This window comes from Glossina fuscipes, unplaced genomic scaffold (assembly GCF_014805625.2).
Source record: "Glossina fuscipes isolate IAEA_lab_2018 unplaced genomic scaffold, Yale_Gfus_2 27, whole genome shotgun sequence".
Classification (NCBI taxonomy): domain Eukaryota; kingdom Metazoa; phylum Arthropoda; class Insecta; order Diptera; family Glossinidae; genus Glossina; species Glossina fuscipes.
Genome location: NW_023998422.1, coordinates 2,725,652 through 2,752,530, shown reverse-complemented (window position 1 = coordinate 2,752,530; position 26,879 = coordinate 2,725,652). Strand labels below are relative to the sequence as shown.

The 26,879-nt window shown below is 34.0% G+C and overlaps 1 protein-coding gene across 7 annotated transcripts in view; it reads left to right on the top strand.

The window, feature by feature from the left end:
- The first annotated feature begins 933 nt into the window (after window positions 1-933).
- LOC119635642 (flocculation protein FLO11) overlaps window positions 934-26,879 on the top strand; it is a 39,856-nt gene continuing 13,910 nt past the window's right edge. For 4 of the 7 annotated variants that reach the window (XM_038030534.1, XM_038030539.1, XM_038030541.1 and 1 more), the window contains exons 1-3: window positions 934-1,360; window positions 8,631-8,853; window positions 16,238-16,572. In XM_038030534.1, coding sequence (XP_037886462.1) covers window positions 16,407-16,572 — 166 coding nt within the window. In that variant the 5' untranslated portion in view covers window positions 934-1,360; window positions 8,631-8,853; window positions 16,238-16,406. Of the gene's footprint in view, window positions 1,361-8,630; window positions 8,854-9,225; window positions 9,898-16,237; window positions 16,573-26,879 lie in introns of those variants that run through there. The other 3 variants (XM_038030535.1, XM_038030537.1, XM_038030538.1) reach the window with 3 other exon arrangements.

Here is a 26,879-nt window from a genome sequence, read left to right as displayed (position 1 = left end):
TCTCGAATTTTTATTAAGAAGAACAGAGTTGCATTCAGCTTATGCTCCGCTGCGGGCTTCTGCTTTGACCAATTTAGCCTACTTAAAGTCGATATCTTTATTGTTGCGACCAGGAGAATATCAAAAAAACATACATCACACAGACAAACAGACAGACAGACATGGCTAAATCAATTCAGAATTTCACGCTTCTCAAGAATATATACTCTTTATAGGGTCTCTGAAGCTTCCTTTCGGCTTTTACATACATTATGGGAAAAAAACAAAACGCGCATCTTACAGTGCTGGGTATAATGATAATTACAAATTTGGTTTTCTTATTCTAACTTCAGCTTTATGTTACTCTGAGGTCTAATCCTAATTCTGATTTCAATTTAAATCTTAATTTTTACTCGAGTTCTGTAGATTATTTTCATTGTAATTTTAGCTTGGACTCTAATTTGAGTTTTTTTTTGAATTTTATTAAAAAATTTTATTAATACATTTGTCCTTTTTTTTTTTTTGTCGGCACGGTAAAGTGTGAATTATTTTTTATGCGCATATTCGGCTAGTTTTTTTAAATGCACTTTTAGGTAATTTACACACATGAAAAGTTTGTGTCTTAAGTCTTTTGTTTTTCTAAAGGTATTTATGCAATCTCTTACTACTAATCACAGTACGTACGTAAAACATATGCAAATAATTCAAAAAAGCTTATGTTAAAATTGAAAGCTATTGCTTTAGCATGTTTTCTTTTTTTTATTTAATATTTAGTGTCAATGTGTATACAAAGTAATGTTATTTCACCACACTTTCTTACAGCGAAATTTATCTACCACCAAGTTGATCATCATCATCATCATCATCATTATCATCGTCATCATTATCATCATCATCATCGCCAGTCGCTTTGGACTGCCAAGTTAAGTGAGAATTGAAAAAGCAAACAGTTTACTGTGAAACGTGCTTCAGTCAACAACATCTTCAACGGTGGTAATAAGACTCGGTGATAAGACTTTTTCGTAAAGAGAAAAAAAGTAACGTTTATGCACAAGTGGTAGTGATCAAGAAAACAAAAAAAAAAAAAAAAGCCGGTAATTTTCTAGTAAACGTAAGAAAAGTGCAGAGAATGTCTACAGAAAACGAACATAGCTAAGGCGCGTTACAAGTGTATTAGTGGCCATCATCTAGTACGAATGGCTCGAACATTTCGACAGAGTCAATACGATCGCGATTTTGTGTTGAAATCAACGCTCTTACCCATGAGTTAAAAACGTAGATATATATCTTATCTATGAAAAGTAAATAAGAAGAAGAAACAAAATAAAAAAAGAATAACAAGCTCAAGACAGTGTATTGGCCTTGTGCTGCCATAACGCAAGTAAGTGTGCGCGCGGATATGTGCATTTGCACAGAGACTACGCTCTTTAGTTATTCTTAATCACCATATTTGAGTTTGTTTATCAGTGTGTGCGTGTATTTCTCAAAACTTTCTTTTTTTTGTCTTGTTGTCTTCGCTATGCGAAAATAAAATAAAAAAAATAAATAAATAAAAATAAAAAAAAAAAAAAATCAGGCACCACTTGACTGCATTCAAGCATTATTTTTATTGTAGGAAATTAATTAAATTAATTACAAACACGAAAAAAAAGAGCAAAAAAAATACAAACATATGCACACATTTATATGTGCATACACACAAAAATTGGTATCATTCAAACGAATTATTTCCTTGCCTAAGATCAGTTGAAACTCCTCTTTAAAACACAGAAAACCACACAAGTAATTTATCTAAAACTTATACGGAGTACTCAAGCTCAAGAGTTTTAGCGCTTATTTCTATGCTTCATACATTTGACTTTCAGCCAGCATACAAACGGAACGACAGAATTAATATACCTAAAGAGAGCTGCGAATATATTGCTGCGGAAAAATGAGGTTGTTGCTTGCTGCTTGTTGCTTCTTCGAAAGCAGTGCAGCATAATATTTGAAAAATTACTTCTAATGCATGCGATTCTTATGTTTTGCTAACCACATCATCATAAAACTTCGTACGTCCTATAAGACGAACTACATTCAGATCTAGAATATCGTCGATAAGGGAATTCTCTACACATTTCCTATACATTAAGTTTAAAAAGAGTTTCTTTTATATATATGTATATAATTTTGCTTCCCTGGTCATAAATTTCCTATTGCGTCTTTTACTTTTTCTTACGAATAAAATCAATTCGGTACGGAAAGAACGACTGTGGGTGTTTGTGTGGGTAAAGTTAATCGAGAAAACTCGTTGTCTATGGATTACCAACTCGCTGCAACGAGCAGAGAGTTTGCAGCGAGCAATAAAGGACGCATTCTTCCTGTTATCCAATGGAAAATCTTTCGATCGTAATATTGCTTTGCTTCTCTTTAAGCCGAAATGCTATCACGGTTTTCTCGTAAAAGACCATTCTTTTGTTTTTTAAGTCTATCTTAAAAATAGTTCGTCATTGTTATAAGGATGTGCAAACAAGCAATAGCAGCGAGGAGAGTAGAACATTGGGACGAATTTCTTCATACCATAAACTCATGCTGACATGACTTTTAGTATAACGCTTCCATTTTTTATCGCAATCGCACCATGTATTGTGTAGTAGTGCTCGTTATTGATGGTTTTATTTTATTGGAGCAAACCATGACCAGCTGACTCCGCAGAACTCCTCTATTCAGCTTTATCGTCCATGTTAATGGTATTCAAGGCCATTCCAAATAAAAACTTCTTTCACTGTTTCGAGCTTTGGAGTATTGAAAAGAAGCATTGTTCGCAAGAAGAGGGCTTTCAAGTCGACGAAATTGGTTTGGGGGAATAAGCAAAGACTTTTTTTCTTTTTTAAATAATCCTTATTTCTTGCTAATAGGAATATACTAATTTTCTATTGTCCCTTTTACTTGCCATAAGGCTAGAGATAAAAATCGCGATACGAAAGTTTGCTGTCAAAAATACTGAATACCAAATAAATTTCTTTATATCATTTATTTAATGCTCAGGCGCAGGAAAATTATAAACAACAGGAACAAAACGTCAAGCAGTCATGTTCGGTTGAAGCATGTTCGGTTCTCTTAGAGATTGTTAAACAATTTTCTGGATTTTTCGTTTAGAAAGGTGGATCGGTGCACACACGTTCACAAAAGTAGACTTTATTCAAAATTATGTTCCTTGCTGTCGACACAATTCTTTACCATTTTTAGGAGCAATAAATGTAATAATCATAGAAACATGGACTAACAGCGAGATGGACTCTTCAGCTTCGATGGAAATAAAGTATAGTAGGAATGAAGGCGGCTTTGTTCAATACTCAAAGAAAAAGTAATTTTCGTTAATTTCAATATACCGAACCTACAGGTTCTACCCCGTCCTACAGGTGTTCTTGACCTTTCAAAGTGCGGCGCTATATGGTACGTGGTCGAAAATGTTGTCCGATCCGAACTCTTTTTAGTAGCGCTCAGTGTACAAAATTTCATCCATATATATGAAGAATAGTGTTGAACGCAAGAAAACAATACGGACAGACGGATAGAAAATCTCAATCCGATTCATAAAATGATTCTCAATGCATCGGCGAGTCTATCTCAAGTTGCGCTGCGTTGCGTACCGCGTCCGCACAAACTTAATACACTGTTGTTCCACAAGTGTTGTAAGACATAAAAATACCTAATACTCAAACAAAGCGTGGGATTAAGTCATTAGAACCATTAATTTTGGAATCGTTATTTCTCAAAGAACTAAACTAAAATCCAACGGACATATTTTCATCACACAAAGCTTTCTTAAAATACTCGATGAAATTCCGCGGCGCTTTAAAGTAATGAAGCCAAACCTACTCCAAAATATGGTTTTTTTATGGTAAATGCATTAAGAACGTATTTCAATTTGTGTCTCTTTGTTGTTTTCTCTTTTGCTCCTCCTTTCTCTACTTATAAATTGTCCTGATGTCTAGTGTACATCAACATATATGGGAGATAGTTTTGTTTCGAAAACTATCCCATAGTAAAAAATGAAAATTCTTGAAGTTGTGTTGCCACCCGGTTTGAAAGATCATGTTCTGGCAAAAGTAAGTAAAAAAGTCGTTATAGACATCTTTTTATACCCTACACTACTTGTGGTATAAGGGTAAGTTTGTGTGAATGTATGTAACACCCGGACGGACTTGAGACGCCTTCGTATCTTATTATAGCGATCGATCAAAAACCGCTTTCTGGCTTTCAGTGTGTCTGTCCGTCTTGTCTTTTCATTTTCAACCTACAGGTCACAATTTCTAAAATATTTCAGAGGAATTCGGTACGCTGACCTATTTTGGGTCAAGGATAAAGCACTTCCCATATAATGACTTACTTTAAAAAGTCGTTGGTTTTACTTGTTTTGTTAGCTTGCAATCGCAAGACTGAAGAGTAGCCGCTTCCTTATTCAAATACTTCTGCTCATGTTGTTTCCTAGAAGAGTTTAAAAAACATATATATGTACTTTTTGTTAATAGAATATATAGTTTTATGGCCCGAATTCATAATTAATATCCAAAACGCCATGCTAAACTTTTCCAAAGGCATTAAAACCTTTAAGTCGGTTTCAGCCTCATATCGATTTACCGGCCATCTCGATGAAGGTACACTAAGTTATCTTTGTTCGGAAAAGCTTCGAAATGAGTGAATGTCTTTCTAAAGACATCTCTTAGTGTAGTTGTAGTGTAGAGAGTGTCAGAAAGCAACGAATAAGTCAGGTAAAGCAGTAAGCTCCGAGTAGGGATTCGTTTGACAGAAACAGTCTTTCGAAGAGCTTACTAAAAGACCTGAAACTTCAACAAAAAGATATTTTTTAACTAAAGAATTTTTTCCGGATATCATAGACTGTTTAAGGCATTTATCAAGTCAATATTGAAAAAAATGATTATCTTTTTAAAGCTGCAAACCTTTTCTACAACAACCTATCCTTCATTGAAAAAAAAAAAAAAAAAACAAATATATTGATATATATCGCATTTTAATGTCAGAACCTTTAGTTTACAACCGCCTAATAAAGTAATAAAATTTTTAGTTGATATTCGCTTCTTAATAATGTTTAGATTCATTTGTTCACTTGTTGCCTCTTCAGATTGTGGTCTACCGCATTAACTAATTTGTAAAGTCATGTCTATCAACAGTACAATCTCTAAACAAAATACAAACACCTTTCTCATCTAAAGTTTTTTTTTTTTTTTTTTTTTTATTTCAATAAAAAAAAAAAAAAAAAAAAAAAAAAAAAAATTTTTTTTTTTCTTTTGGGTTTTTGCCTGTCTGTATATATATATATATATATATATATATATATGTTTATGATGTTGACGTTTGTTATTAAAATACATCTTCAATACTATATACATACAGATAAGCATATATCCGGCATTTCATCCAAGTAATGTACATGTCAAGGCTAATTGTCTAAAGAGAAAAGAGAATAAAAAGGAAAATTAAAAGAAGAAAAATTGGAAGAAAAAATAAAACCATCACTAACGAACACTGCATTGAATGCAGCATAATCGATGAAAATAGATAACCCATGATAAAAGTGAAATTCCCATTCAGTATGAATCATTTATTTTATTGCATTTTTCCATTCTTTGTATGGCTAAGATTTCTACTTACTATGCTACGTACATGAGTCTTATCGTTAATACACGCACAGAGCGTAAAGCGAACTTTAAGTGAAATATTTCAAATGCGTATATAAAACTGCGTCTATATGCTCGAATGCGAAAATATCCCTAAAAGTTTTCCGTATTCACAAGCATATACACACATGACAAACACGCACACGCATACAGACTTAAAGATAAATTAACTAAATAACTATTCATTATGCGACAAATTTGTTGTGGAATTTACGCAATGACACTCATATTTCATCGTTTTTGCTCCTCTGGTTGGCAATCTTTGCCGAATTATTGCTTTTCTCTAACATTTCAGTTTAAACGCAATCACGATCTTAATGAAATGTTGAGGAAAAGCAAAAGAAGTGACGGAGAAAGAAAAAAATTTTGCTACAGAGACGTTCTCTCCAAGAGGGGCTTATATTTAACTCGGTTTGTCCTCAAGATTTAATCGTAGATAGAAACTTTGATCTGTGCCTGCCACCATATGCCAAGAAGGCATATGTAAAATAGAAGTTCAATATCCATTGTGGTATTGTAGATTGAGGGCTGGTTATAGGCGGTTATAAGACGTTTGCACTTATTTTCAAACTTGATGAACTTGTGTCCATCAGCTTGGAACGTGTGCAAGGTATGATTTATTTATTCAGTTTATCTCTAACGACTGACAAGAGATGTTCGGGATGGGTGAAAGAATAAGCGAGCAAAGGCTAAATGACGGAAGAAAATATTTAAAGGTCTTTGATGCGCACTTTTGCTTATTGGAAAAGGGAAGATAGTCTTGAATAACATCAATTTTCGATTATTCCTAAAATTTTAGTCTTCGATCCAAAAGCCCTGGAAATTATCAGGTCTTATCAAGTCGATATCGAACAAGCCAATTGCTTGTTGTTAATTTGGCCACCGTAACATTAGGTTTGGTTCATCTGCCAGCTCTGGTTACCAAATATGGTTGCCGGCCAATTTGATCCTTTCTTCCAACGACAAATAATAACTTGAAACATCATTTGTTAACAGCCAGATACTTTTATTAAACACTTGCGATCAAGTATCTAATAACTATGGATAGCATTTTTATGACCAAGGTATGAGGATATACAGGATTTGTTATTACGTTTGCAATATCTCGAAATAGATTCCGCTGGACACCATAATGTATATATTCTTGACCATGGTAAGATTACGAATCAATCTAATTCTGTCCATCGGTTTGACCTTCATTTGTTATTGATATACTAAGTTCATGGATAAAGATCAAGTTTGGAAATGAAAAAAACACAAAAACGTTATAATTTACTACTCATAGCCAGCATTTGAAACTTGTTGTTGAAACTTGGTGCAAACGTTTGTAAGAGTCGTCTTACGACCACAAAGCACATAACGTTACAATAGCTTCTTCATACATTCCGTGCGTCCTTCCGTCCGCCCTGCATTTTAAAGTTCGCAATTTTTGAAGTACGTTGATAAAATTAGGTGCACCGACGAGTGGATCGGTCCACTTTTATGACCAGCTCTCATATGAAGACTTATTTCAAAAACCGTTATGTTAATAGCTGTGCAGGATCTTCAATGATGCTATACTGTTAGTTTCCCTTGTTCTTGTTTCAAATTATCATTCGTATGATCGTTTTTATTAGCTATGTGGTTTTATTCGTTCTACTACGTTTATGCTTAACGTAAAAATATTTTATAGTGCAATTTTTTCAAGTGTCAATTAAATCCAAAACGAATGTCGCGAAGTAGTTTTGGTGCTAACTTCAAAGTTTGTTTAACTTTTAACATCTAAATTAAGCGAAAGTTAAATTTGCTCAGTTTTTACATTTTAACTGTTAACTATTGTGTTAAAAAATACCCCGCGTTATGTAATCTTCATCGTATATTGTGGTGAGACGATTTTAATAACTTGTCATCTCTTCACGCAAAACTTAGGTACCGATTATTAGTCCCTTATGCTGTAGATTTGGTTTTCGGCAATACATAGATCAAAACTTAGGAATAGCCAAAGCTAGACCCGTTAACTATGTCGACCTCTTTAGCGATGCACTCATAGACTTGTGTAATGAAACGGCTTGAGAAAACAAAACATATATTTTCCAAAATACATTATCACGTATGATAAAATTTGATGAGGAGATACGACAAGGACGGGTGGACTGATCGCGCTGTACTTACGCCCTAATTGGGTAAGATTGTAACTTGATTTAGTCATTTTCTCTGTATCGGACTCGATAACTTACGGCTTGTTGGGATAAATCATTTGCATGAATTTGAACCGATAATTACCTAAGCGTCCCAATCCTTCTAACGGTGGCTGAACTTGCTAATCGGCTTAGTAATCGCAACTCTTCTTTTTTCGGGTATTGCTTGCATTCTACCCTGCTCTACGTAAACAGGTATACAAAAACTAAACCTAAATGGAAGACCAAAACGAACGGATGACTTTGATCCTTTCTTTTCCTTTGATTCTATTTCTTTATACTCATTAAATATCAGGTACAGTTGGTTTAGTTGTATGTGAATCAAATTTCAAGCCGAAGGTTTATTGCTTCACTACGTTTACTCCACTCCACACAGATCAGATTTGCTTCAAGTCTCAATCTTGTTATTTTGTCGTTAAGATAAACACATAAATCATTAAAGCTCGCGGTCCCCTCAACGTCTGCGACTATAATTGTGAGAAAGCATTAACGTTTTGTTGAGATATCGTTACGCAGGTAAACTAACGTAAATTAGATACAAAAGAGCAAAAACTAGCATAACACTAAGTGTAAAAACAATAAATTTTTTTTAATAGGAACAAACAAATAGTTAAAGTAGTAAACAACAATGGCATTAAAAATATCAAACCAATAAAATTATTAACTTTTTTTATCGAAGAGCAGGTTATCTGTCCATGAACAGACAATTGTTTGCTAACAAATAATTTACAAAAGCAATGTTAAGGGAAAAATATATATATATATTTTTTTTGTTTTTAAATATGTAACAAAGTAATTTGGCGAAATATGAAATAAGAAAAAAAAAAAAATTGAATTAATAAATGAAATTGATCATGAATTAAAGCGAATTATAATCACACATACACATACAAACGCAGGCGGGCACACTTGGTGGATAGTTCCACTTGATGTTTGGCATGCTTCACAAGCGGATTAACACAACGCATTTTCTTGTTTTATTCATCTTCTTCGTCAGTGTGATGCTGTTTACTGAGGTATGTTATCTTAAAATTCAAGTATTTTTTTTTTTTTTGTGTTTTTCGTGCACCATACACACAAGTAAGTACGAGTGTACGTAAAAGAAAAGAGAGAAAAAAAAAAAAACGAAAAAATTTGGTTTTTAAATATTTTGAGAAAGTTGCCTAAATACTTTTCATGTAACAGGTTGAAAAGAAATGAGAAAATTTTTCTGTGGTACGCATGCACGAGAAAACCTTTTTTCGTTTTTGGTAGAATTTCGACTTTACATAAAAAAGAAAGGAAATTTTTGCAATCAAAACAAAAAAAAGAAGATGTCTTACTAAAACGTAAAGAAAAAAAAAAAATTTTTTTTAGTTTTACATCGGTTTCACCACAGTTAAGCTTAAAGGTTTAATGCTGGTAGGATTAAATTTAAATTATCACAATCAGGCCGGTTGCAGAATGTTGTCTACAATAGACCTTGCAAGCTTAAAATAGATGTTTTGTAAGATCTCATTCAATAAGGCCTTGGGATGATATATCAGATGTTTCTCTTCTTTTACAAAATCAAAAATAAACTAATGGTAAAAATGTCATGAATCTTTGACACAATCCTTGTGAAGCTCAGCCTTAGCTCAAAATCAAAATATGGACTCATCAAAGCTTTTCTATATCTACATGTCATCCTGCGAACTTATTGAGTGATGCCCTAAGTCAAATTTTCGCTCTTGATATCTTCGCCCAAAGTGCAAGTAAAAGCAAGTAATAATATTATAGTCGGTCAAGGCTGACTATTGGATATCACTTTGTCTCGTTTCGTTAATAGTACACCAGATTTTACGCATTATTTTAATGCACTCGCCTACTTTTTATGCGAGACCCAAATTGTGTAGCAACCGCAAGGCGTGACCCAAGGTTAGTAAAATTATTTATTCTCTAAAAATGTTATTATTTTTCAGTTTCCGGTATAAAAAACGAGAATATCGACTTTCTCTTCGTATAATGGCGTGCGTTCCATCATAATACCTATATATGGTAGGGTCTGAAAAATAGACCTACGTGATCCAAATTCTCCAACGGTAATTTTTTTTTTGCTAAATTCCTTCTACTCTCATTTTCATAATAAAATATTAATAATTAGGCCTTTTCAGCATATACAGCTTTACATGTCCTGAGAATCGTTTTAAGCGCTGATATTCGCAAAATAGGTCTATGTTTTCCAAATTCCGTGAGGTTGATTTCTTCGTCAATTTATTATTACGAACCAATTTTCACTATGAAATATTGAAGACTATACCTCTTTGCCATAAAAAGATTCAGTTTTCGTAGGAACGGTTATATAACAGAGAGGTCAATAGTCGAAGCATTATTGCTCAGCGAGTTTCGTCGAAAAATGTTGAAAATATTAATCTTTCTAAGCTAGGCGTTGCTAAAATAAACCACATTATATGTGGAGTGATTGAAACAGTGGATCGATCTAAGTCATTTTCAATAGCTTCCGACCTTGGATTAAAGCACACCAGTGTACTAAAATTTATCAAAGTATCTGAAAAGTTGCGACGTGTAGGCTACATACAAAAATAAATGGACAGATCTGCAGAGGATCGGTATACTTAAAGGTGGGTCCATTCTGGGTGTTACGAGCGAGCACACAAACTTAATACACCCTGCACCGCAAGTGGCGTAGAGTATAACATTCTTGCTTTTGTAGAAACCGGGTGCATCGATAGACGTGTGTTTTGATTATTGTCGCTTTAGTAAGAAATTTGTTTATCCACCAGAAAAATTCTCTCTTTTTTCTTTGCCACAAACTGCAATGGATTCATAAAGTTACACAAGATCTATTAAAAAATCTGCCTAAGGGGCTTCTCATTATCAAGTTAAAATCGTTCTGCAGAAAGGCATTTGCTAAACATGTACAGAGGGTTCAATTGATTGCTGTTAGTAAAATGGAAGCACACTAAACATTCTAAAGATTGCCGTCCGGCCTAAGGTAATCTAATCAATGTTGCTACGATATCGGATCACTAATATTGTATACTTGATCTCAGATCAGCATTCGTCCATCAGAACGAAAAAGAAGAACCGAATAGTTTTTCAAAATCATACCTTAAGCGATCAGCGAAGCGAAGAGTTTTCATGGAATCAATTCAAACCATTTCAAGTCAGTCAGTCCACACACAAATTCAGAAATCAAACAAATCCTTGGCATTTGCAGGCCATACAGAGGTGCATTTATGAAACTGGAATTGCACGCTTGTTGTTGTGCGAAGAAAGATGAAAAAATATATTTTATTATTATTATTATTATTATAAACTTAGCCAGAGAATAAATTCTAAGACTAATGTCTTAAAGCACTAGGCATCTAAAGGCTTTCGGCTTTTATTAGAAACTCTACCGCACTTGAGATTTGAACCCACGACCATTGAGTTGGTGGTCGAAACTCTTGCCTACTCGGCCACTCAGGCGGATAAAAAAAAAAATATTTTATTTGAAGTATTGTCTATGGTTAGCTATGCTTCTTTTTCACCCTATCCGGCAATCCGTCGAGGCTACGCCAAAAAAGAAACCTGCTCTTCTTTTGAGGTAAAAGATTTTCGTTTATTTTCGTAAGAAGAGAAGCGCTGTTCAGTAAACGCGTTCTGCACCGATGCAAACAAATAGTGATCGGAACAAGGAGATTTTGATGGATAAGCCACACGGACTGGAACTTCACAGCTGAGTGCTCCCAATGTATCGCGAACAGATTTCTCTAAATGGATAGACGGACACATGTCATGTAAAAAATTGATCTTATGTTGCCTCTTATGATATTTGGCTAATCACTTGAACGGTTTAATCACCGTATCCTCTAAGAGATTGAAAACAAAGGGAAAATGTAAATTTGCATATGCTTTAATATTGGGCGTGGTTGATATTTGTAGAATGTGTATTGTCTGTCGCGCATCTGAGGAACGAGAAAAAGACATGGTGTACCCAGTTTTAGTTGCATTGATCTGTTTAGATCATTTTCAAAGTCGTTTGCTTCATTCCTGAGACCAGGAGAAAGCTTACACAGATGGGCATGCTTAAATCGTTTCAGGATTTTGATGCCGATGGAGAATACACATATTTTGTTGGTCCTCTGAAGCTTGCCACGCTTCGGTGATGGGCATAAAAAAAGTCTAGTGGTCTATAATAGTAATTTGTCATAGAAGTTAACAGTGCCACATTTGAACCATTTAGGTCTGCTTTTTGAAGCCCATGCTATAAATGGATTCTTCTCAGAAATAAGGTGGCAACAAAGTCTAGTTTTTAGTAATTTATGACGGAGTAGGTGAAGAATAATAAGATCTTTGACAAAACATTGATCACTACAGCTTACGTTTCGGAACCGATCTCAAACAAGGACTCTTACATAAGGTATTCTCTCAATAGGAAACAAAGTGCAATTTTTGATATTTTATCACAAAAATATACGAATTATATTAAGCGAAGTGGTGTAGTGGGTCTTGCTCCTCTATAATGTCTTTATCCTTTTCGTTTTAAGAAACATAGCAGAATGACAACAACAAAGGCTTAAAAACGATAAAATTTCAAAAATAAGAAAGAAAAAAAATTTTAATAAAATTGAAAAGAAAAGCTTTATGAAGCTCAATAAACATTTCGTATGGTGGATGAAGTTATGTCTACCTAAACCATAAATCGCAAAAGTTACATAAATGCCAAAAGGTTATCCAGTTCGTTGCTTAAGTCTTTTCTTCGAATGATCGAGCAAAACGCACTAAAATATGGTTAACGTGTATGCGTAACGTGTATTTGAATAAATTTTTACTAACGCACACATACAAGCGTAAAATAAAAATGAAAAACAAAAAAAAATATTACAAAATTTTAAGTCAAAAGAAAAAAAAAACACCTCAGCGTATTAAACGTTACGTAATTGCCGTAAAAACCGAAAGTTTCTTTTCTTTGTGTGTTTAACTTGTACCCACGTAATCATAACTAAATTTAGTTTTCGACAAAAAAAAAAAAGACAAAACAAAATGATTCATTTCCAAGTAAAGGTTAAAATTTGTTGTTGTTGTTGTTGTTTTTTCTGATTCTTTTTTAATTTCAATGCGTTTGTGTGTGCACTGCCGTGTATAAACAAACTGAAACTAATCCTTTACGAATGCAAAGGGACGGAAGGCTAGTTAGCGCTAAGGCGAAACTCGTTTTGAACGCAAAGAGAGTTTCAAATAGGCTTTCGTGTGTGTGTGTGCGCGTTTATGTATGTGTTATTGCTTTGTGTTATATTTATTTTTTAAAGATATTTAAAAGAAAAAATTGTTGTTTTCTATGCGTAAAGAGAAATAAAAAAAATAACAAGTCAATTGAAGATTGTATACCGCAAACAAAAGACATTTTGAGAAGCTACACAAAAAATGTGTCGACTGAGCTCGTACTCAAGCAATGCTAGCGATAAGAGGCAAAACGTTTCTAATTCATAAGTTGTGTGACAAAGATTTCGTTAACTTAATTTACCAGCAATTTTTTTTTTTTGCTTTTATTTCGAACTCAGCCAATGGAACATACTACTACACGCATTCGCACACACACACACACATTCACTGACAGTTGTTTTAAACTTTACGTAAAAAAACGCTTTGCCAACTTTCTATTTCATTTATATACAAACATAATCATATATATATGTATATATATATATAGTTAGGATATATTTGTACGGTTGCAGAGTAAGTCAGTTTTTGTGATAAGAGCGCGATCAAGAGGTTTGTTTTTACCCAAAAATGTTTCGACCGGTTTGTAGTGATGAATCGCAAATGCTTTACGTATTGAACGAATTTTCAGCAGCGTCTCTTCACATATTACATGTGTACATGTATATAAGCGGTTGAGTAAATTTTGTTGAAATTATTTAAACACCAGAAGGGCTATTCACAGGTTTTGATGGTCATTTCTTTTCTTTATTTATTTATTTATTTATTTTTTTTTTCATTGTTTTGCTGTTACTGCAGATATTTTCGACGTCACTTCTTTTTTTTTTCTCATTCCTAATGATTTCACTTTCATTTCTTCAGTGGACTGATATTCGATACCCTGTTTTTTTTTTTTTTTTTTCCTTTTTTCCTTCCATTTCAACGATCGTGGCTGGTTGGCTTCGAATAATAAGCCAGTATCTGCAGCATGCACAGGCTGGATGGTTTAAGTGATTTTTGCTCTTATTTTTTTTATATATATATATATATTTTTTTTTTTGATTTCTCTCCTTCGTTGCTGCATCATGTGCACAGATATAAAATGCTTTATATATATATATATATAAATGTGTTTATATGGATGTACATAGGTGTTTGTGTGTGTTGGTTTAATTTTGTTCGCAATTTAGTATTAAATAAGACCTTTCTTTCAAACATTTATGCTTTTCTTTTTCCTTTATTTTTGCGCTTAACAATGCTTTCTGTCAATTTTCTGGCTATTAAGTAATTGGTCGATTGTATTAGAGAATAATTGTTGTTACATATGAACGATACTCTAAGGTTTCATGAACTCTGTCTGAATTGCTGCAGGCGCTTTAGAAAACAAAAGGTTAAGTGTTTTTTATTGTTTTGTTTTTTGCAATAAAGGCAAACGAAGGCAAATTAAAATTTAACTTTAATAGCTTTGGTGTTTATCACAGCTTTTATTAATTAATAAATTACGGAGTCGTTAAATGTATCACAATTGAACAACAATTTGTTTTTTTTTCGCATTTTTATTACACTTAATTATACGTTTAGCGAAAAGTCCAGGACTTGAAAAAAATTAAATTAAAACACTATAGCGCGATGCAGCTCGCTGTTAAAACCCTACATAGCTTTGCTTAAGATAGTCATCCACATGACAACTTTTCAAGATAGGCTGTTATATGGGAAGCGGTCGAGAAAGTGGTTCGATCCGCACCATTTTCAATTGCGTTCAGCCTTAGGTCAAAGCATGTCGGCTTAACGGATTTAAGACAAGCAAAGGAGGCGGACAGACAGACAGACAAGCTTATACATTCGGTGTAAGAAAAGCCTTTGTGGGTATTTTTAAAACTGCGATCAATAACCAAAATACAAAAATACATAGGTAGACGTAAATCGGACGGGCAGACAATCTTAATAACAATAAGGTGATAAAATATATAATAAACCGCGTGTATCTTAAATCCTTTTGCGTCTTAGGTATATCCGAACAAATTTTCCCCCATTTTCAAAACACAGAAATTCGTAGCAGAAACCTTAGCAAGTATTGATGTATACATTTGAATAAGGGCCAATTTCATCCTTAACCCTTTAATTTGCTCGTCTCTTCATCCCGTTGTCTCTCTTCTGTTCATATTGGAAATGTTCACAATTGCATTAAATGAGGTGAAAATCTGAATCCGGACATATGCATGCGTTCTGAGTTCAGTTCTCAGTACATATGCCCACTATATGGAAGAACTGCCACACCACGCCTGTAAGAAATTACATGTCAGGCAAACCGTTTGTGTCGTTTTTTTCCAATAAATGCGTTTAGTATCGCTTTAGAAATACTAAGTCTATCAAGCGGCAACGTAGCGTCTGTGAAAAGTGATATTTCATAGCTTCAACCAAAGCGATGGATAAAATTTCGTAGGTCTATGAAAGACATTTTTTTCACTTTTTCGTCTAGTTTATCAAAAGCTCATTGCATAATGGGGTTCACCAGAAACACAGCGGAAGGTTGTCGGTCAGAATGGCGAATGAAGTTCATTGGAGATCGAAGTAAAAAAAATAGGCATTTGATAAAAAAAACGCCACGAACTTTTTTCTTGGCCTAGTAAAATAAAACTTAGTATCTAAACGAACCAGAGTGCAGACCGTCTACCATTTAGCAAAGATAAAAGTGCAGCGGCTTTATTGCAGGTCGTAAGATGGTTCACCTCTTAACCTTGATTCGAGAATTTTGTTTGCGAAATAATTTTATATTTAATAGATATCCTCCAACAGTAAATGCAAAAACTCAGTAGGGCTTCAGAAAAGGCGATACTTGTCATTGCACCTACTGTTTGTAAGTCTTGTTAGACGTATAATACCTTTGAGTGTGCATCCGGTGTTTGCGTCACTTATGATCGACGACGCATGGATGCAGTTGACTTAGATTCAAAGTGATTTTTACATTTTCCTCTACCTGATATTAACTGGGAATCTTTTGTTAGCATAAACAATAAGGTTTTTTAATGAAAGCCAAAATAAGAAATATGTTTATTTATACCCGCAGGCTAACGCAACGCAAATTTTTTCTTTCTAACTTTAACTTTTTCTTTACATAGCCAGAGGAAACGAAAATAAAAGAAAACGAAAAAAAAAAAAAATTAAATAAAATTGAAAGTCTTAGCATAATGACTTACACATCACGCAAAATAATGAATTTTTCTTTTTATTTTTCAGAATCCAATACACGATGCATCTTATAATGAATAAAAACACAGTGCAATTCACATTTTTTCGACATTTTCAACGCGAATTGAATTGAAACAATTCGAAATCCAAATACTCTTATGATAGTGATTTGTAAAAATCTGGTTAAACAATTAGTACGTGAACGATTTGCAAAAAAATGAGACGAAAAGCGGCAAAAAATTCCAAATTTTTGAAACCAAATTTCCAAACATCAAAATTCCTTCAACGAAAACGAGAACAACACACTTTATGGTGCTGGCGTAGCATAGCAATGGAATATTTAACGATTACACTATTGCTGCTCCTCTTGATAAATTTTACCGGTAAGTTGGTGTTGGCTGTTTGTCGTCTTTCTTAATTAAAAAAAAAAAAAAATATGTACGTAATTCACATATCAATTAATGCGGGCATTGCTCTACATAAACAAATTTTTTTTTGAAATCTATGTAAACATCTTACTCTGTTGGGAAAGTTTACATTCGTATAAAGATATGTGCAAATATCTATAACTTATACACATCTGCTTATATACAGCTAAGGACATATAAATAGCGTACATTTTCCTCTCATAAATGAATATGAAAATTTATTACGAGATTTATGTAGTTCTTCAAAATATGACACTATATGGGAGTTGGTGCGATCTGAGCCATCTTCAGAGCGTTGCTCGTTGGGAAAAACCAAGCCACTGTACCAAATTGAACCCAAATATCTCGAATATTACGACCTGTAGCTTGAACACGACAGTAGTAGACGAGCAGACAAAGAGAATAAGAAAGTGATTCTGAAGATCAGTATAGTAAAAGATGGTTCTATCTCAAGTCGTCCTCTCATACATCCGCACAGATCTGATAGAACCTTGTAGCACAATGGTCGTAGGATGTAAGATCTTACAATACAAAAACGCTACGTAAAAATATCTCTTTGAACAAAGCACTTTTCATATTCCTTTCTTTTTACGATCAATCACTGAGGGAGTGTTCTCCATAAATATGATACAATGACGGCTAGGATGAAAGTGGGGAGCAACTGTAGCCTAATCGGGCCTATAGCGACACAGCAGCACTCTTTTTAGCTACGGCCGCAAATCTATCGTAATTAAAATTTAGCCTTCCACGCATGACGATTCACTGAAATAAAGTGGGAATGATACGAAGTCCATGCTTTCGACAAGTTTCTTGCAATTAAAAATTTAGAAAAAAACACACATAGGTATATCAGTGTTCTGGCTAAGCTTGGATGAACTCATTGAAGTTAATTGATTTTCTCTTAATCAGGAGAGGCGCTGATATCGCGTTGTGCGTTAATTTTATGTCAAATATTGATCTTTCCAATTTTTTCCTTTCTAAACAATCTTTAAGCAAATCTTTGTCTCATGAGCTGAAGAGCGAGCTATTTATTTGCCAAAGGCTGTGCATATGTAAAGATAACGTTTCTTGCATTATTTATGAAGCGACATATGTGTTGACACGACTCTCTTACGGTACGCTTAAGCATTACGTTTAGATAACAACAAGTGGGAAAGCCACAGTCGTCGCTGTAATACGAATATCTCATACTCTATCCTGTTCGAAGATGTGAGCCAACAGACCTGATCGATGATACTAATAATTTCTTAAAACGTCTTTATATACATATGATGCTAAAGGTAAAAAGTAGTACATGTTTTGCCCTTTCATTCGATTGGATTTATTGCTGAAAGTCGGATGAAATATTATTTGTGAGAAGTATTTAGATAATTAGTTAGCTATTTAGGCGAATACTCGCACCTAAGTGTACTTTTACTGTTCATTAAGTAGTTTTTTTTTTTCGTAGTCTGCCTCCACTTCATTGCATAGCGTAGTACACTGTTTGGTTTATAGCAGCTAATTAGACGATGGCTTAGTAGCTTAAACGATTTCAGTCTATCTATTATTTCGTAAAGGTTTAAATATTCCGTTATCATCATAGTTGCGACCCACTTTTTAGTTTTAATTTTATGGCGTAAAGTAATTTTCGATCGTATTTTTATTAAACAACATTTCGCGAAATATTTCTATATTCTCAACAAACTAAAATATAATGCCAACGTAATTCCAAGTAAAAGCAGTTCAGAATTTTTAAAGCCATAAATTATTTATTTTTTCAAAATAGGTTCAATCACTTATGATGTTATTTACAAGCTAAGGCAAGACTGAGTTCTTCAATCGTTTTTCTTGGGCTGTTGTTGAGAAACGAGCCTTTTCTATGCTTCCTGTTCAGTCAACATTTTTTCCATTGCAAGCAGAAGGAAGTCAGGCAGAGCCACGCCTAATAAGAACATACTTAAAAGGGCGATTTGTTCCCTTTGCGTTTCGTCCACCGCTTCCCTTCTTTAAATGTTTTATACGCACAGTTTAATTAGCCAATTAAACGCTTTCAAGGGCCGGTTTATAGCGGTTAATGTCAAGTAAGGTCGATCGTAGTTTAGATATTGTTCTCGATGCAAATTTTACGATCAACTAAGAATAAGAAAAAGTATCGACAGCTATAAATCGACGTCGAAAAATATGCTCCCTATAAGGTGCGCGTACTTCTCTTCATTATGTTCTACGCCACTTGTAATAAAAGAGTTTGTCAAGGTGAGGAGAATGTCTTTGACCCGTAGAAGGAGATCAGATACATACCGACCGATTCAGAATCACCTTTTGCGTCGATTTAAGCTTGTCTGTCCGTCCGTCCGCCTTGTTCTCTCGTGTTAAATCTACAGGTGACAATTTTTGCGGTACACCGACGAATTTGTACTGCTAACGAAGAATCTAGGTGATTCAAGCTATCTATTAAACGAAGAAAAAATTTTTTTTCTGTAGCTTGAATGCTGGGATTAACCCCTTAAAGAATGCAAACTGCACGTTTCACAGATTTAATAAAACCTTGTCACGGAGTAACTGCGGTCATAGTAAAGCGCAATTTATAGGCTTGCCATGCAAGGTATCGAGAAGTCGCGTCTCTCTTGCGATTGGTTCGCACGAAGAGCAAGAAGAAGAAAAAATGACAAACCTTATAACAATGATTAATATTGATATATCATCGAAGATTTCAATAACTTTTAACACAATCTCTTCACAAATTTTACCATTAATTACTTTATTTAATTTAAAACTAATCCAATGCAGTTAGGTTTCGAACCTTTTAAACTGTATATGAGCGAAAATAAAATAATATAAAAACAAATGAAAATAGTACGGCAAGGTTGACGGCTAAGACAACTCGTCGTTCATTTTCGGGACAAAGCACTAAACACTGTAGCTTCTTTTTTTGCACAGGCGTACTTTTCAGTCAACCAAGTTTAGGAAAATTAAGTTTCTTGACAAAGATCTTACTATACTTTCTCACTATTTTCGTCCTAAAACGTTCTAAATTAAATTTTGTTGCCGTAAAAAGGTTTTCATGAGAAAGAATCTTATCCCAACAAACTGACCTAAGTGCTTAAAATCAATTAGACAATCAATTTTTACATCACATAACTATTACGAACGAAGTTTTAATACAAAATATTAAAAATCACACTTTGTTGTCGTATAAAAGTTGATTTTTCGATGGAAGGGATGTGAGAAAAGCCATTCAAAAAATTGTTCCGTGCAATAAAATGCATTATTCACATGATGCCAGGTCACGCACTGTTATCTAACGATTTTTGCCAAGGAATTTAAAGAATTTTTTTTTGTGTTCAACAACTTTTTCAAATTACGCCAGGTGTAGACAATGCAAAAGGGAGGTCATCGAAGGCCTTTGAAATAGCATTTATTTTGAAAGAAAGAAATGTTTGTACTTTCCTGTACAAAAGCGAAAAAAATGTGGCAGGTCAACTGCCAGCATATCTGCTCATGTTGAACACAAATTTTATTTTTTACAAATTGTACTCACACAGTAAGGGTTCGTCCTTGCGTCAAGAAATCTTGGCGCAAAAGTGATAATCTATAGATTGAACATGAAGGTACTGGAATTGCTACAAACATCAAATAGACAGACAAGGGCAGGCTAGGTTAAGTCGATTCGGAAAATGTGTTTCTATCCTAAGTCTGGCTGCATGCTATTATCCGCACGAACTTACTATAACGTGCATCAAAAGTGGTGTAGGATATAGAGCTAATTTGTCGGTAGGTAAATAATAACACGTTATGCTTACAACAACAAAAATTGAATATTTAGATTACTCCAGTTTACACTGGTCTTTGCGTACTCAGCTTCGTCTGCAAATGTGTCAATAAAGCAAACCAATGAGTCACTTACAGCTTTCAGCTGTGACGTTGGCCTGGAAAGTTTTATTCCTTATCTGCGAAATTTAAAAAGGAAGCACTGTCGGTTTCTTCCTTGCTTTAACGTGATGAAGCGTATAACTGTCCCGTTACTTGGGCTTCTTACACATAATTTGCTTGGGTTAATTTCTTATTAGCTTTTGCTGCTAATAATCTAAAAACTAGGTCTCGAAACATATTTTTTTTCGAAATTTATCCCTAACTCTTTTGATTTTCTTGGTATAAAATCATTAATACCTCTGCACTCAATGAAACTGTGTGAAAATCTTCATTTAATTATTTTTTTAAATATGTTACTTAAACCGTTAAATTTTCACCAATTAAACGCGAATAGCGAGAGGAAAGAAACTTAAAAAATAAGACGAATGCACCGCACAAGCTGTGGCATCTCACTGAGTGAGTTCTATACAAAAAATCATAATTAGATAATGAATTCTTATCGTAATTAATTCGCATTCCTTATAAGCTCATGAAACGCAAATCATTCATTCATGGTTAGGTGTGAATATAAGCATTGATATGAGACTGTTTGGTATTTGGTTCAAATATTTATTTAAAGTCAAGGCTCAATATAGCCGAAAAAGTAACAATAACTATAAAACCAGTAACTAACACACTCGCATACTAAACTACTTTTCTTTTTTTGTTTTTTTTTTTTCTTAATTTTTAAATTAAATGAAAAAATTCTGTTTCTTTTTATGCATATTTTTTTTTTTTTGTTTTGTATGCAAAACACGTGTTACATATGTATCGTATTGTTATTGTTGTTGCATTTGCCTTTTTTCTTTGAATCTCTTTGGTTCACTTATTTATTTATTTTTTTTGTTTTCGATTAACCAGTTGAACGGCCTCTCCAAATGACACATACGTTTATACAAACGTTTTTGATTATTTGAAGATTTGCTTGACCTACTTCCAATCAAGTTTCTGAAGTCATTCTACCTGTTGCTTAACACAAGCAGTAAACAGGACAACATTTAATGGGTCACTGTCAAATTGAACTTTTCTTTAGCAAAGCAACGCAACGGTCGGCACGTCATTGTACGTTAAGCAAACTTCCGTCCTATTCTTAAATGATTGATATGCATAGCAATATATGAATATGAAGTATATGGAGCATTGCCTTCGGCGCTTATTCTCGTTATAATTCAATTTCCGTAAAGTGTAAATTTTTCATTTTCTATATATATGTCTGAACATGTGTAAAGAAACCGATAGTGAGACGGACCATTGATTGATCTAATTAAAGAGCGTTTCGAAGATGACCGCATGATCTCGGCACCCTAACACATAAACTCTACCTATACTATATTTTCAAATATATCCACTCTTCCAAAGTCAGTCTAAAGCAGTAGTAACGACCTTTACGAAATTTCAAAACATTTCTCTTAGCATATCTATTATCAAGGTAAGAGCAAGATTTGTGCTTCGGTTTGTAACACCTAACGCATGTATATATGATTAAGCTAACATTTTGAATCAATTTAGCTCATCTTGTCTTTCCGTCATAAATATATGAATGCGAAAATTGAGATAGAAATATAGGACTATACTCTTGATTACCGAGCAGGTACCATAAGGACTTCTTAAAAATGATAAATCTTCTTTTCTATAACCACTACCCAAGTAAAGTGATATGATATCCTCTTTTCGAGATTTATAAAGCCCAGGTTAAAGGAGAGACGCTGAATCGACTTCAAGCCGTGGGTTGGTTCGTCTGTTGCATGTAATTGGTAAGCCCACGGACGTCATGTAGGTTTGTAGGACGATCATTTGGAATTTCAGCAGAACAATGGATACAATCCCTCAAAAAAGATGTCCGTAATGCAAAAAAAAAAAAATATAATTTGCAGCTTTAAAGCCAAAACAAGTAAAAGCACTGGAAAATCGTGGAAAACAATCCACCATTAAATACCCTACACTGCTTCTTTTAATAAAGTTATTCGCTTAAAGACTTTTTAAAATAAGGTTACATATGGGAAGTGGTCGGACAAATTATTTTCAATGCATTTGTAGTCCGCCTAGAACATGCCGTTGTACAGAATTTCATCGAAATAACTTAAAAATTGTAAGCTGTAGGTTGAACAGACTGAGTAGGTCAATGTAAAAAGTGATTCTGATTCGATCGGTAGAATAAAAGGTGAGGCCATCTCAACTCGTTCTGGGTGTTGCGTACATCCGCACTAATTTAGTTCGCCCTTGTCCCGCAAGTGGTATAATGTCTAACAAACCACTTGCCATGTCTACAATTTAGTGAAACTTTTTACAATTCTGATGCGTCAGTTTTTTATGTTGCGCGATGAGGACCATCTCAAGGCACACATAAGGCAGTGGAATACTTTTGCATTATTGCTGTAAATTGTGTATAATTTTGATTAGCATACATAACAACATCAATTAAGCGACGCCTGTCAATCCACTCTTCCCTATCACAATTGTAATGTACAGCCTTTCTTTCAACAATGCAACAACTGCTTCTCTTCGCTTTCATCAGGTGAAATTCAAATATGTACAAAATCAGTCGATGACTTTGTTTACGATTAGTCAAAAATTTAAGTTTTAAAAGATCCTCTTATAGGAAAATTTGCGCTTCTATTATTATGAAGATTTCATTTTTGGGTATATTATGCACATTTTATACATTTCTTTACCTATCGTGTTTTTTGATAATGTTTCCTTTAGTTAGACAGACGGCATTTCAATACGGGACGAATGACAAGTGATTGTAAGTAGATGTGTAGTACATGGTCTATTACAGTTTTAGAATAATATATTTCGGCTTATGTGATCCGTATTAACTTAAGAAAGATTTTAAGTCTAATAAAGAAAGGCAAACAGCACTGGTAACTGCTGCCTAAGGCGTGTATTACAATTCAAACGAAATTTCTTCTTAAAACCGCTTCTATATTTTAAGATCACATTTTCTTTGCGTTGTAGTCGTAGTAAAAATATATTTTCTCTGTTCTAGTTTGGGCCAAGCTGTACTATGTGGGACGATGCAAATATTTTTATGACTCTAACAATTAATGAAACGAATTAATGACGGTAATGATGATAATGAAGGGAATCGATGGCAAAGTGTTTCAGTTGTCTAGTCAACGTTGCTTACGTGTTAAGCTGAAATGAGTAACAGTTATTTAATAGTACATCCGTACAAAGTGATATCCGACTTTTCATCGGAAGACACCAAAATCTTGGCATTAATATTGCAATAGATATATATTAGAAATTTTACTTCTATTCATTATGATTTCCACCCGTTTCGGATAATAATCTGAAATTTGTTAGCCTCCCAGGTTCTACTAGAAGACGTTCTGAACTCCTTTCCATTACCACATGTTTCAAAGGATGGCCTATTGCTTGTTCACATATGGATGGATGCTTTCATTCTTACGATAATAACCAAATATGGTGTCTCTTGTGTATAGCATCAAAAAACCTCAGTTCTTCCTGTCGCACGGCATTCATATTATTCCTAAAAGATAATAGAAGCAGTCTTTAGCGATGGACAATATTTTGAATAGTAAATCTATAAATAATTTTTTACCTTTAATTATCGAATGTCGGAAAAAGCGAAGGATAAGGCTTTAGTGTAGTTTTATTTAGTTCATATTTATTTGATCAACCAATCAGGGAATATCCTCTGAATGTGTAGCCATTGAATTGATCAGATTTTCTATATATACTATTCAGAAGATGTGTGAAAAGAAATTGCCGTGAATTCAAGCTATGATCAAAAAAAGCTGCGTTTAACTTATTGCCAAAAATTATAAAAAAAAGGTTACAATTTTGAGTGGAGTGTTCCTAAAATTCGTTACAAGACAAACATTACATTTTTCTTATAAAAATACCTCCGACGCATACATGGCAACAACACTACACTACAAATATCAACCACTACTTAAGGGCTTGTTCCCGAAACTATATTTCTCGTGTAGACTGCGCCTCTAAAGTGGCTCAATACTCAACGAAATTTCAAGTGTGACTTGCCCATTTTAACTGATTTTAAAGAATTTTTTTTAGAAACTGAAAAACAAGGATTACAACTGAACTCAAAGGAATTTTTTCAAAGAAGCCTTCTTGAGAGTGGTATCAGTATTAGGGATTCGAGGAACGTTGGTTGTACGACTAAACTAATGTTCAGGGAGGGCTTCTGTACGTCCACACTCCTCTTAAAAATGTAACTAAAAACGTATTTTAATCTGCCCATAACTCCAACGGCAGCGGCAGGTGTAAAAAATTTTCTTCCAGTACTTAAAATGCTCTTTCACAAACAAACTGAAGAAATGATCCATCTGCTCGCTAGATATTATTTCACCTCAACACATGTTCATTCCTTTTAATTGCTTGTCTCTTTTGATGTTTGTCAACATTGAAACACTTTCTTTTTGTCTTTTTTACGTGTTTGCTTTAATCGTACTATTAATTAAACATACATGCTCCTTTAAAACGAATAATAATTCCCCTAATAAGAATTATGTAAAACGCTTGGCTTAACATCTTAGTCAAAAGCTAACATGAAAAGCAAAACACCAATGACTAAACTTAAACAGCGCGAGATATTATTTGGTAATTTGTCTAGCATTGTTTCTTAATCAAAACGTAAATCAATTAAAAAACTGAGTAAAAAAAACAAAGAAGAACACTAGGACGGGTCATAATACAACATTGAATGCCCTACATCATTCTACAATTATTAATATAGCGATTTTCTAAAATAAAAATTTTTATACAAGAAGTGTTTGAAAAAGTAGGCTGATGCGAAGTATTTTCAATAGAACTAGAATACGTCAGTGCATCAAATTTCATCAAAATATTTGAAAAATTACGGCCTATAGGTTGAACAACAAGAGAACAAAATAGACGGAGAGATGGCAGACAAAGAAAGGGCAGTGTAAAGAAAGCACAGTCGATCTCCAGTCATTCCGGGTGTTGCATGCACGCGCGCAAACTTAATATACTAAAAAGTGGCGTAGGGTGTAACCAAAAACTCTTTTCCACTTTGGCCTGTGGCATAGTATTATGAATAACGGCCAGGAACTTAAATATAAAAAATTACTGATCGGAGGCTGTTTGTCTAAACGCGATGGTCCCATGATTCTTATGTGACAAAAATATATTAAAACTATCTAAGGCTAACTGTCAAATTGCACTTATGAACACAAAACATAAATGCCTACTATTAACTGCACTAAACCACTTTGCTTAGTAAAGTTATTCACTTATTTTCATAACAATTCTCATATTCGAAGGCTCGCTGTTAGAGCGTCTAACCCTATACACAACTTGAAAATGCCTGCACATCAGTCAAGCTTATTAAAAAAAAAGTGGGCGGATAGTCTTGGCTGCTTGCTAGTGATCATCTTTGTTCCTCTATAAGGCCTTGTACAAATTAAAATAATAACATAAATAATAAGAATACCTTAGCCATTATGAGTTAATGCCACATAAGCTAGACTTCTCGTGAAAATCCTCATATTCGAGAGGCAAGTAATGTAATTCAAATTTGGCAAACTGAGCTTACCAGCTAAATACTTTATTATTCTTCGCATGTCATCGGCATCATAAAAACTACAAAAACTGCACCACTATATGAGGAGTTACTTTTCACGATAATCCCTGTAGATGACGGGGTCTAACAGACAGATTTATGCGACACAAATTTCCTCCGGCTAATGATCACCTCTAATTGCCACTAAGGGCTTACTATTCATGAGAATCCCTATAATGGGATGGAATCCGAAAGTACACCGACATCATCCAAATTTGGTAGGATTAATTTCTCTGCCACATTATTATAGCGGACCAATTCTCACCATGAAATCCTGAAAATTAGACATTTTTACCATATAGAGATTCAATTCTTCTCGTAACAATTTGATGGGATGGGGTTTGGAAAATCATTTCGCATGATCCAAGCTTCTCACATCAGTTTAACAAACCAAAATTCTATTTATTACTTGGCGACTAATTATATCATTATATAAATAATTCTAATTGTGATCAAAACATAATGCGAATTTATGTATACAATGAAAAATATTCTTCCAACTGAGTCCATTACATTTTATCGCCTTCGTCGTCTTTATAACACTCAAGTAATATTTTTTCCCAATACTTTGCTCTAGCAAAAGAAATTCGTAATACATCGTATACATTATACCGTCGGAGAGAAGTGCTAACGTGACCTTGACTTTTGATGCGGTTTTTTCGGCTTGGTTCACTTTTTGTATGATATTCGCTTTAGTGCTCGATTGTTTTCGAATTATATGCACAGATCTAGGCTTAATGATGTGTAACTATGTGTTTCATCATGTTCTCGTAGTTAGAAATAATTGCTTCATAGTAAAATT